This window comes from Rhinatrema bivittatum, chromosome 7 (genome assembly GCF_901001135.1).
Source record: "Rhinatrema bivittatum chromosome 7, aRhiBiv1.1, whole genome shotgun sequence".
Taxonomy (NCBI): Eukaryota; Metazoa; Chordata; class Amphibia; order Gymnophiona; family Rhinatrematidae; genus Rhinatrema; species Rhinatrema bivittatum.
In genome coordinates this window covers 140,994,505-141,006,728 of record NC_042621.1, presented here as the reverse complement: position 1 = coordinate 141,006,728, position 12,224 = coordinate 140,994,505, and the positions used below count along the sequence as shown (strand labels likewise).

General features: G+C 49.5%; 1 protein-coding gene across 1 annotated transcript in view; it reads left to right on the top strand.

The window, feature by feature from the left end:
- Nucleotides 1-12,224, top strand: part of MMP15 (matrix metallopeptidase 15) — a 96,283-nt gene that overhangs the window by 47,978 nt on the left and 36,081 nt on the right. The window contains exons 2-6 of the mRNA XM_029609259.1: nucleotides 1,788-1,936; nucleotides 2,569-2,691; nucleotides 4,599-4,906; nucleotides 8,194-8,355; nucleotides 10,014-10,237. Coding sequence (XP_029465119.1) covers nucleotides 1,788-1,936; nucleotides 2,569-2,691; nucleotides 4,599-4,906; nucleotides 8,194-8,355; nucleotides 10,014-10,237 — 966 coding nt within the window. The remainder of the gene's footprint in view (nucleotides 1-1,787; nucleotides 1,937-2,568; nucleotides 2,692-4,598; nucleotides 4,907-8,193; nucleotides 8,356-10,013; nucleotides 10,238-12,224) is intronic.

The following is a 12,224-nucleotide window of genomic DNA, read 5'->3' as shown; positions in this document are numbered from 1 at the left end:
TTGCTAAAGTGGAGCTGTTGTATACTATGTGATGGACAAAGATGACTTTGGCAGCCGTGGCCTTCTAAGTGATGGGAAAAGGGGTAGGAAGATACTGGGAAATAACTAAGTGAAGCACAGGCGGTTCTGAAGAGTGGATCTTTTTTTTTTTTTTTTTAAACTGTTTGTAAAACTATTCATTTCCCGGTAGGGTATGGTCCTGGATGGCCAGCCCTGCGTTGATGGTCTGATTTTTATTTCAGCAACAAACTTTGACGACAGTGAGGATGTGGAAACTTGCTGCCAATTCCAGAGCGGTTTCCAGAAAGCCCTAGGCAGTTTCAATGTGTGCATCTTTGTTAGATTTCTAAGGAAATATCCCCCATGTCTTGCTTTGAAAAGGATGAAATGCAAAGTCCACATTAAAAGCAACTGTGTGCATTGCACCAGTTATTGGTGCGGGTGATGGGGAGCATAATGGTGCCCGCACATTTGAAAATGTAATGTGGGCATGCTGTTTTCTTCCCCTGAGAAGCTGTATGTGTATTTTTAGCTGCATTTGAAGAGGTGATTTCCAGTCAGGCTAAGGGTTTTTTTTTTTTCCAATTATTTATCCATGTAAATGCCCTTCCAGTACTTTGTTAAACTGATTATACCCTGTTATTTCAAAAATATTTCAATAAGAGAAATCTCTCTAAATTGTTAAGTGATTTTCAATCTCTCAAAACTGAGAGCAGTTTTTCTCACAAAACAATCTTTTACCACAAAAACCTTTTTAGGAAAGAAGAGGAAGGTTTCATACAATCTCCTTATATCACCGCATCCAGCAGTGTATAGTCATTTTAATCATAAACCGACCTCCTCCAACCCCTGAATTGCTTTTTTGCAGTTTAACAGAGGTGATATCTTGTTTATTGATTTATGGTATTTATATCCCCCGAAAAAACAATCGTGCATCATTTTTGTGGTTTCTTCCAGTACTTTGGGCACCAGATCTGGTGCTTTTGGTGCGCTATTTAGTCCAGGTTAGGGCATCCGGGTTTTAGCTACATTCTGAGTCTTTGTGGAAAACTACAGCATTTTAAATCGGCACTTCCTCTTGAAGACTGGTTACCAAAAATGTAGACAGTAACCTTTTAAAATAGCAAATGTTTTGTCTGCTGCAGTAATCCATTGAATGTAAGAGGTTTGTTGCAGGATATAATCGCCTAAAGCTGCTCACACTGCACGTGGCATCCCTGTACCGCGGAGAAGGAGCACATCCTGTTAGGCTGATCATGGCGATGTGTGGGTTGGGCGGGGCCTGACTGGGTGCATTAGGTAAAGTCACTGGCCTCAGGGCTAGTGAGGGATGAGGGGGGCTGGAAGAGTCCACCAAACCCAGATTAGGATTCCTTCCAGACTAAAACATTCCCTGTAGCCCACTGGGGTTGTGCATTGGTGCAGGCTTATCCTGTTCTGCCAGGAAGTTTAACTCTGTGGATGAGAGTGGTAACTCTGTTCTTTACCTTTCTGCACTAGCAAAGTAGGGCTTATTTCCATGTGGTAGTAATTTTTCTTACCTGGTGCTTACCTAATGCTTTTGCAGCTGTGCTTTTGTGCTTTTTATTTATTTTATGCATTTCAGTTTGGCTACATTTTGGGAAAACCTGTGCCATGCCCCTCCACCTGAACTTCAGTTGCCTCAGTTCAGAGATGCACACTTTTTTTTATGTTTTTTGTATAATTCATTTTAAGAAAGGGGGTACTGAAGGTCAAAAGGGCAGACATGGAAAGATCACAGCGTGACGCTTGTGTGTCCCTCACAGGCCTGGCTGCGACTTTATGGCTACCTCCCTCAGGCCAGCCGGCAGATGTCCACTATGCGCACCGCACAGATCCTCTCCGCCGCCGTCTCCGAGATGCAGCGGTTCTACGGGATCCCAGTCACTGGGGTGATGGACGAGAGGACCATAGCGTAAGTCCTTCTGCATGGCACTGCTCTCTCGGTCGCTTCTGAGTCCTGGGCGGGCGAGCGAGCGGGTGGGCTGCCACTGGGCTCTCTCTTCTCAGTACTAGGGCACAGTGACAAACTTGAGTTGCAGCCCAAGGAGCGGGTTTCTTAGGGGATAGCAGGTTTGGCGTAGATGTGTTCCCGCCTCTCTCTGCTGGTCATACCGCCCATTTGCTTCCCAGCAGACCATCCCAACTCTAGATCCCCCCTTATTGTAAAGAACGCCTGGCATTTCTGCAGCGCTCCCTGCAGTGAATCTGCTGGCGGAGAGGCTGGGACTGCAGAATTGTGAGCTCCCTCACAGCCAGTACTGCTACATCGTTCTCAACAGCGCTAGGTGCTGGAGGAAACTGGGGTTATAGGAGCTGTGTGCTCCTGCACCATTCCCTACAATGACTTCTGTTGGGAGAGACTGGGCTACAGCAGCCATGAGCCCCTCTATCAGCCTGAGCTCTACAGCTGAAAAAGCCGTGAGCCCTCCCCACAGCTCTTACTGTTCCACTCGGTGCCTTTGGAAGGTGAGTAGATTTTGCTTCGTGTTATGTGCAGTCTTGTCTTCTCATTCTTGTTATCTGTTTGTTTGAATTCTCCCTTAGGTGGATGAAACGGCCTCGCTGCGGCGTCCCGGATCAGTTTGGTGCTAAGATAAAATCGAATCTGCGACGGAAGCGCTACGCACTGACAGGACGCAAGTGGAACCAAAAGCACCTGACCTTCAGGTGTGGAAAGCTTATCCTTAGCCACAGTTCTTACCCTTCCCCTACAGCTCTTCCTCTATCCGGGTTGAGCCTGGTGTGCTAAGTACATTCCCTTACGCTGAGGAGCAAAATCTGAAGTCCTCGTAGTCAGGCACACAGCACCTACGAGAGAATTTGTGCCAGTCCTTCATAGCCTCGCACAGAGGCCCCGATGTCATAACATGTGCCTAAAAGTTGCACACCGACGTTCAGCTCACACACTAGAAGAGTTAGCTCCCAGCATAGAAAGCTAATGGCATGCGAATTTTAAAAAAAGTGTGCTGACCCGAGAATGTGCACCCAGAGACCTGCTTGGCGCACATAAAACGTGATTTATGCATTATAAACCGTGTTAGACGCACAGAGCGTTAAGCTCCAAAAATTGCTTTCTGTGCACTGTGCGCAGAAACCAGAAAGATGGCGCACGCAAGCCAAGCTTTATGCTCCCTGTGCATGAATCCTGAGTCCAGGACCCCAGCACCACAAACTCCAGGTTCAGTCCCATAGCCCCAGCAACTTTGCTCCGCCTCTGACCAGGAGTTACACCTCCAGCATGAAGAAAACAGGAGTTAAGCCTGCGCACCTCTCTGCATTGGGGGAAGGATGATAGCTCATTTTTTACTCATGTTTGTGCGCATGGTTCTTTCGGGCACTAAACTCCTTGTTAAATCCGGAGTAAAGCTGTGCACATATAATTGTGGACACAATCGCATGCTAATAATGTGCTTAGCCAGGCGCCCCCTAGTACATTGAGGCCAGAGGCAGATTAAATTACCTTTACATCTCTCAGCACCCAGTACATCAGTCTAAGTGTTAGCAGTTCAAAGAGAACGATAGTTATTATTTATATAACACCAGTGTGCATAACGTTGTACAGGATAACTCATAGGGTCACAATGCCCCTGCCCCAGAGAGCTTCCAGTCTGAGTGCAGGAAGCTCTAGTAACCTTCTCAAGGTCACAGAGTTGAGTGCATGGAGGAGGAGAAGGGGACCGGGGTCTCGAGATTCACAGCTGTGCCGACCAGAACGCCTTTAGAGAAAAGCTGTTTGGTTTTTTTTCAGTGAGTGGGTGTATCTGCACTGCCCCTTCCGAGGGGTGGGGCTGGACTCCTGGAAAGAAGCTGTTTATTCCTGGAGGCCAGAAATCTTTTGGGAACAGGATGATCTATGGGGAGGATTAGCGCTCTATTCCAGGAGTTGCTATATATTTATTTTATGGGATTAAGCTAGTTCCCCAAAATAGAGCAACTGTCACAAGCTAATGACGAAAACCAGTCTTTAAAAAAAAAAAAAAGGTCACTGTGACGTAATCAGGTACAGGCCAACTTTTTGTCCTGTTATAATGTCGTCAGCTGCTTGCCCTTGCGTCCCATTCTGACAGTGTGAGAGCTCACAGTGGGCTACAAGTGGATTATCTGATGATGCCACAGGAGTAAAAAAGAAGTGATGCTCATGAAGTGTTTTCTTGGTGCCATAATCCAGGGTAAACTAAAGTTCTCTTATGTCAGTAAACCCAGCGCGACTTGGATGTGTCAATATAGTCTGCAGGCTGCGGAACATGCACAGCTCTTACTTTTGTGGTTTGGCAGTAGAAGAAAGCTTCGTTTTAAGAGCTGAGGTGCAGGCTATTTTGGCATCTCCTGTCAGTGGAGAGGATGCGGGAGCTGCCCCTCCTTTCGCCCCAGGACCCAGTGCCAGGTGTGATGAAGACCCTCCTGTTAGGCACTCTCTCTCCCCAGATGCTGGAGGTGCTTGCTCAAGATTCCATTATCTTGACATTTCCAGGGTTTGGGTTTTTTTTTGGAGGTTTAATGAGCCTCAAGGGACTGAGTTGCTGTGTTTTATCTCCCTGTATGGCATCCTCCTGATTCTCCTTTCCATTTTGCAGCATCCAGAACTACACAGAGAAGCTGGGGTGGTACCACTCGCAGGAAGCCATTCGCCTGGCCTTCAGGGTATGGGAGGCGGCCACCCCACTGGTGTTCCAGGAGGTGCCCTATGAAGACATCCGGCAGAAACGCAGGAAGGAGGCCGACATCATGGTCCTCTTCGCCTCGGGGTTCCACGGCGACAGCTCCCCCTTTGACGGCACGGGGGGCTTCTTAGCCCATGCATACTTCCCCGGGCCAGGGATGGGAGGAGACGCCCACTTTGACACCGAGGAGCCCTGGACAGTTGAAAATACCGAGCTGTCAGGTAAAGTGTTGCCGGAGTTGGGAGGGAAGGTCTGGCTGGACAGGATCTGTGAATGGCTTTCGGGTAAATGTGCTGGTGGTTTCCACAAGGTGCCGACTCCAGGTTTTGAGGGGTTAGTCCTGGTTTTCTTTCGTCCCAGTGCATTCCACAGGACACCGACGATAAGGCTGTTTTTGGGAGTGAAAGTTACAAAAGGGGGGGGGATTAGCCAGCAAGCCCTGACAACGTGGAGCTAGGTTGGCAACCTTGTTTTGTATTATTGCAGGTCGAGGTACAGGCGGCGACCGGGCGCGTTCCTTTCACGGCCTTGCCCCAGCCATTCCTCTCCCTCTCTCTTTTCCCGCCTTGCAGCTGCCCTTCTTATCTGCTCCACCCTGGCAATGGTTTCAGACCTCTGTCTGACGGTCTTTGCCATCCTGTCCAGCCTCCTTCCGATCTGCCATCTCCACCCCGCCTTGCTTCCTGACTGCCTCTCATGGTTTCCTCTCCTGCTCTGTTACTGCTTCTTGCTGGCCAGGCCAGCTCGCTCCCTCCTTCACGCCTTTTCACATTCTCTTGCTCGTGTGCTTTCTAGTTTCCGGTCACTCGGCTTCCTCGGTCCGGATCTAGGATGCGTCTAACTCTCATTGGCTGACCGTTGTAACTCTCCTGCCTCCCCTGCTTCTTGGAATTGCCGTACGCACAAACCATCTATTAAAAACTGATGGTGCTTTCTCTAGTAAGCTTTTACCTGAGGTCAGGTGACTGTACAAAGATTCATTATGCATTTTCCACTTCCTCGGACTCTAGTTTCAAGTTTTGGCCTTTCTATGCCCCAGTTCTGCCTGTGAAAGAAGAGGAGGTCACTTTTGCAAGCAAGAGAGAGTCCTAGAATGAGCCTGGTATTTTCCGTAAGGGAAGATGGCTGCTCCTTCCTTCCTCCTTGGTTTCTGCGCTGGCTTCCACCTGGGCTGTGATGTCGTCAGCGTATGTGAGGTGGTTTTCTTTTCAAGACTGAAGACAGTTAGGGGCTGGTTGGAAGTCATTTTCCTTCAGGATTAAAATATGGCTTTCTGACATTTTGGTGAAAAATGTTATAGTGGCAATATTTAAGAAGGAAGTTTTGTTTTTAATATGTGAAAAAAGTTCTACATCCATGATCTTGGGTTGGGGGGGGGGGGTGAATGGTAAGCTAGGTTTTGCCGTTCCAGATTTATAGGGATAGCCTTGTTCTAAGCAGTCCTTGAAAGCTGAGCTCTCCCAGAGTTAAAGGCAATTCCGCCCATCCCCATCTGTTGGGGAGCTTGCAGCCTGACCTTACTGACAGCTGTTTCTGTCCTGCCCATAGTCCCAGCTGTTCCTGCCAGCTGCTCTTGCCTGGCTGCCAGTGTTCAGAAGAAGTATTCACACTCTGTGTGGCTCCTTTATCCTGGTCCATGTGTCCCGCCCATGCCTGCACCCAGGGAATAATCAGGAATGTGCTTGTGTTAATAACACGGCTTTATGAAATTCCTCCCCGTAGCTCAGACCCCCCTGCACGGCCCATTCAGGAGGGGGGCAACGTTTATCCTGAGCTCGTGCAGGCAGTCCTAGTGGTGCCAGAGAACCCTTCGGTTTCCAGTCGTAAAGGGGGGGGGTCTGGCGTTGAGTGCTCCTTGCAATCCCGGGCCTGTTTTTTTCCCAGGAGGACAATGTCACAGAACTCATTGTGAGTGGTGGGAAAAGAGGGTACAACCCTTTCCATCCATAAAGGCCCTTTCTGCAACACCCCCCCCCTCTCTCTGGTTTTCTCTCTCCTGCGCTCCTCCACCTTGTGACTCCTTCTTGAGTGCTCACCTTCCCGCTTTGCTTTCCTCCACCCACGGCCCCTTCTTTGTTTCTGTCCCTCCTGCCTCTCCCCCCAATAACTCACCCCCTGCCGTTACCCCATCCCCAATGTCTTCCCTTTAGTCCTCTCCCTTCTGTGGGCCCTTCCCTGGTCGCCCTTTCCCCACAGTCCCTTTCTGAGTGATGTACCCTCTGTGGCCTACCATCCTTCCCTGCTTCCTCCCCCCACCCTCTCGTGGCCCCCTTCCTGAGTGCCTTCCTACCTGCCCTCTTCCCCCTGCAGCTCCTTGTCCGGTCCTCTCCCTCTTTACCATCCCTTCCACCACCACCACCACAGCCCTATCCCAAGTGTTCTTCTGCCTCTCTTTTTAGGCCCTCTCACTCCTGTGCTCTCTTTCTTGCCTTTCTTCCCCTGTGACCCCTTCTCCACCTCCTGCCCCACCTATCCCTTGCCCCTCAACATAGCCATACTACTCCTTCAGTGATTTGGACTTCTTGAGGCTGCAATCTTCCTCTTGGCCTTGGCTCGGGCAGTAGGATTGGACGGCAGCCTTAGACCAGTGCTTCTCGGAGGCGAGGTCAGCCTGTTCTGTCTCTTGCCAGTTGCACTTTGGCTGTCTTCTTTCTGGCAGACCCCAGGTTGGGAACTACTGCTGTAGAGGAATATACGTAGGGCTGAACCGATGGCTCGGTGGCAGTGCTAGGTGCTACCATGTAGGAGGGGTGGGATGGCCTCCCGAGCCCAATTTCTGTCCCTTGGGCCAGCTAGTCCTGGATAAGCTGTAGAAGTGGTGCACACAGCCTTCAAGGGGAGAGAGTACCAACCGGTGTACAACAGCAATGAAAATACTCTGTGGGCTAGTGTACTGGTCTGTGACCCCTAGCCAAGGGCCATCACTGTTATGACTGGGCTATGCATGGGGCCGGTGGAATAAAAATAGGGGGGGAAAATCCCAGAGTGTTGGAAATGGAGGCTCCTGGTTCTGTGCAGCCCCGACCCAAGCTGCTTGTGAGGGAGCTGGAAGTCTGGAGGAATAGAAGGAAACCGCTGGGCAAGAGAATGAAAAAACATTAGAAGATGCCTTTGAGTTGTGTGACCTGACAGCACATATCCAGTATCAAGACAACACAAATCTTCCAGCAGCTGAAAAAAATCTGATTGTTGTTACCACCCAATAATATTTGGGTAAATGGGGACATGGGGCAATAAAATAACATGCTTAGAGTCCTTTAGAGAGTCAGAAGTAGAGGAGCGGCTTGAAATTGTGCCCTCATATTTCTTGGTAATTAGTGGTGCTTCTGGTGGGTGCAGGGGGCACACGGTTTATCTTGTGTCATGGAGCAGGTTGTTCTGTGTCTGTAACTGGAACCAGTGATAGCACGTAAAGAGTAGAGAGGTTAGTGGCGTGGACTCCTGAAGAGGAGTCTGCTTTCCCAGGGGCTTTGCTGGCCCATGAGTAACTGTCTGCTTTTTGCTGCAGGAAATCACCTCTTCCTGGTGGCAGTTCATGAACTGGGCCATTCTCTAGGTCTGGAGCACTCCAACAACCCCTCGGCCATTATGGCTCCGTTTTACCAATGGATGGACACTGAGAGTTTCCTGCTGCCAGAGGACGACCTCAGGGGCATCCAACAGTTGTACGGTAAGTGGTATGCCCACAGGCACATGCTGATGAGCAGGAACCATGACCCTGTGCCATGTGTATATGCACAGATTTACTGGTACATACAAAAATCCAAGGCTCTGAACCTTGAATGTGGTCATATACATGTGCCCACCTAAGAGACACCTACATTGACATGAGATGTGTTTACTGTACCATGCACAATCCAGATGTTCAGTCCTAAAGAGAGCCTGTGATGCCTTCTTGTCCTTACCATATCTCCAGGGCTTCTGATAATTGCTGAAAATCAAAGCCTGGTAGACGCCAATCCTCTTTTTCCCAGTTTGAAAATCGGGCTGATCAAGTAGAGCCAATAAGCGCCATAATCTGATGACTGGCAGAACAGCTGATGCCTTCCGGTGCCGCACAGCTCTGCCTGAACCTGCTGCACCGGTCATGCGGGCTGCCTCGTGAGACCAGCACAGGAGTGCAGGCACCTGCAGACTCAGATTCACTCAGAGCGTCACACAGTGCTGGACTGAGCAGCAGAAGCAGGTGGGAGGGATTGAGAGGATGGGAGAACGGCTGGATGTGGGAATGGCTGGGAGGGATAGGCTGGCTTGTGGCTAAGGGGGGACAAACTGGCTGGTTGTGTTGGGACAGATTGATCAGATTGATGGGGTAGTCAGGCCGGTTAAGGGGCTATAAGGAGGCCTGGCAAGTTGGATGGGAGGGACAAGGGCATGAGCTGCCTCACAGCAGCTCCTGTGGCTCTTCCTCTGATTCAGGGCTGCTGCAGTTTGATATTGATATTGCTAAACTGCACGGCTCACAGATGGTCTGGCCAGACCCTTGCAAGAATAGTGCTGGAGTATGAGAATCATGGGGGCTCAAATTTCAGCATGAGCCATGTGGTTTAGGACTATCGGCAGCAGCTGCAATCCCAAATCAGAAGAGGAGGAATGGTAAAAACGCCCGTGAATTAACCGAAAAATGTACACAGGGAAAGTTGCCACAACTTGTAAAAACAGAACACCACTGGACCTTTAGCATCCTCAAAGAACCCCTAATTAGCTGAAAATAAACCCCTACATTTTCATTTTATAAACCCCTAAGATCAGAAGCCCTATATCTGTGCACGCACAAAATCAATAAACCATTTGAATAGAAATGCCAAAAAAACCCCCACAGAGACATGTTGTATCTGTAAAACAAACAAAGAAATGTGCGGCTCTGTGTCTGCATGTTTAATCTCTGCCCATATTCATTAGTGCCATTGTCAGGAAAATTCCCAGGGTAAATAATTCCCCATCTGGGGTTAAAGGAGACTTTCATGCTCCATCTTCAGAGATGTATCATATACACCCCAGTGGATGGACAGTAACTTCAAGATCAAGTGAACGGCGAGCTAGCTAATGACGAGGGTTGTCTGCATCTGGTAGATGTGTCCATTTTTTGGCAATAGCAATTGGAAATGTCTGCATATCTCTCCTCCCACGTCCCAATGCAATTTGTTATGTGATACAAAATAGCTTGCAGCAGAGAGCCCTTCTTCACGGTAAGCTAGCTGCAGGCCACATGGGCCAGGCACTTATCTCCCTGGCGGGGGGTTACTTTCATAGGCTACACAATCCCCTGGAATTGTGAGTGTGGCATCCTCCCTAGGTCCCTTATTCATGAGCTCTCCTCTTCTGCAGGATTTCCCAATGATCAGCCTCAGACCACCAGGACACTTCCCACGGTGAACCCCAAGAGACCAGACAATCCGGAACCCAAGCCCCCCAAATCACCTCCAGGCAGAAAACCAGGAAGTCCGGAGCACCCCCGAACCACTGAGCGGCCAGAGCAGTATGGCCCAAATATCTGCGATGGGGATTTTGATACCGTTGCCATGCTGCGTGGGGAGATGTTTGTCTTCAAGGTAAGGGAAAGCCAATAATTAGGAAAAGATGAGAGCCCAAGGAGTGCAGGGGAGAGAGAGGCCTGGGAACTGATGATTCGGGGAGGGATGGGGTGGTAACCCTGGCTCTCTGTATAAGATCTGGATCACTGTCGTCCTGCTTTGTGAGAGGAGACATCAAATAGCAATTAGGACATGTGCAGCAGCAGTGCAAACAGGGAATTTGTCCACTTTAACACAGTGGCTTCAGCAGTTAAACACAATTAACACCCTCCTTTGTTCTTGTCATGTAATGCCGCAGCACAGCCTTGCACACCCATGCAGGTTAACCCATGTGGCCACTCGTAGGGTCCTGCTTGCACCTGTGCATGTGTTCCTGCACTGGCAATTTCCCACCCGCCAACTGGGTTCCAGCTTGCCTCTGCTGGTTTCTAGGGACACTGAGACCCCACAACTCAAGGGACACACAGTTCCTAGAAAACCACCCACAGACCAAATAAACATAATTCCAGGATCATTAATTAGTCCAAGACAGGCAGAGCTAACAAACTAGTAAGTTTATTAACAGAAAGTAGGAACAGAGAATGGAATAAAAGATTTAAACTGCAAATAGGAACAGATAACTTTTACTGTATAATCCTTCTTCTTTAACACTCTTCACAACTTATTTAGTGCCTGGGGAGGTCAGGAAAAAGGCTGTCCACAGGCACTGAACAGGGCTTCAGCACAGAGATCTGCTCCCTCTGTACTCCCAGCCCAGACTAGAGAGTTCCAGAACCTTCAGGGCGAGTTCTCTGCCTACAGGGCCAGGACTAAGAATAGCTTTATCACCAATGGCCTTCTGACTAGTAATGGATTTTTGGCCACTGGCACTGCGGGTTGCTTCAGTCTTACATTTCCTCAGGGCTGCTGGGATGTGTATGCTATTTATGCAACCTTCTGAGTCAAGGCAGCATCCAAAGCCCCTGCTTGAACTACAGTGCAGAGGTCAAACACCACCTGCAGACCAGCACAGGGGAAATGAGCTCTCTGGGGAAAAGTGTCACAGGCAGAACAGTAAGCTATAAAGCATGCAAAACCCCTGTTCTGCCAAAGTTCTCATTTTTTTTTCATTCCTGAGTAAATATTCCTCTTTAAAGCTTTCCAAACCTTCTCCTACTTGGTCACTTCTGCCATTATGCATCTAAGAAAATTGGGAGAGCTGCTCCTCATTGGGACCCCAGGCAGGGAATGTACAGATAAAAAGAGTGGGGCAGATTTTCAAAGGGTTACGTGTGTAACCCCAGAAAAGCTGCCCCTGTGTGCACCGAGCCTATCTTGCATAGGCTTGGCGGTGCACACAAGCCCCAGAATGCGCGTATGTCCCGGGGCTTCGAAAAAGGGGTGTTCCGGGGGCGGGACGCCAGCCCGTGGGCATTCTGGGGGCGGGGCCGAGGCCTCCGGAATAGCCACCGTGCCGGGGATGGCGCGCTGGCAGCTTGCCGGCGCGCGCAAGTGGCATAACTTTCACGATAAAGGTCAGGAGAGGGTTTTAGATAGGGTTGGGGGCAGATTAGATAGGGGAAGGGAGGGGAAGGTGGGGGGGGGGGGGGCGGAAGGAAAGTTCCCTCCTAGGCCGCTTCGATTTCGGAGTGGCCTTGGAGGGAATGGAAGAATGCTGCGCGGCTCAGCGCACGCAAGTTGCACAATTATGCACCCCCTTGCTCGCGCCGACCCTGGATTTTATAACATGCGTGCGGCAGCGCGCACATGTTATAAAATCGGGCGTAGATTTGTTCGCGCCGGGTTGCGCGAATAAATCTACGCCTGCGCGCAGGTTTAAAGATCTGCCCCAGCATGAATAGAGCACAAACGGCTGAAGAGGGAATTCAGAGGAAGATGTTTTTTAAATTAGAGCTATGACTAATAAAAATACACATTTGTTTATTCTAAAAATTGCCAGTGTTTTAAGACTATGAAGATAAATCAAAAATTGCAGCAGATAACTGTCCACCAAATTGTAGTAGAG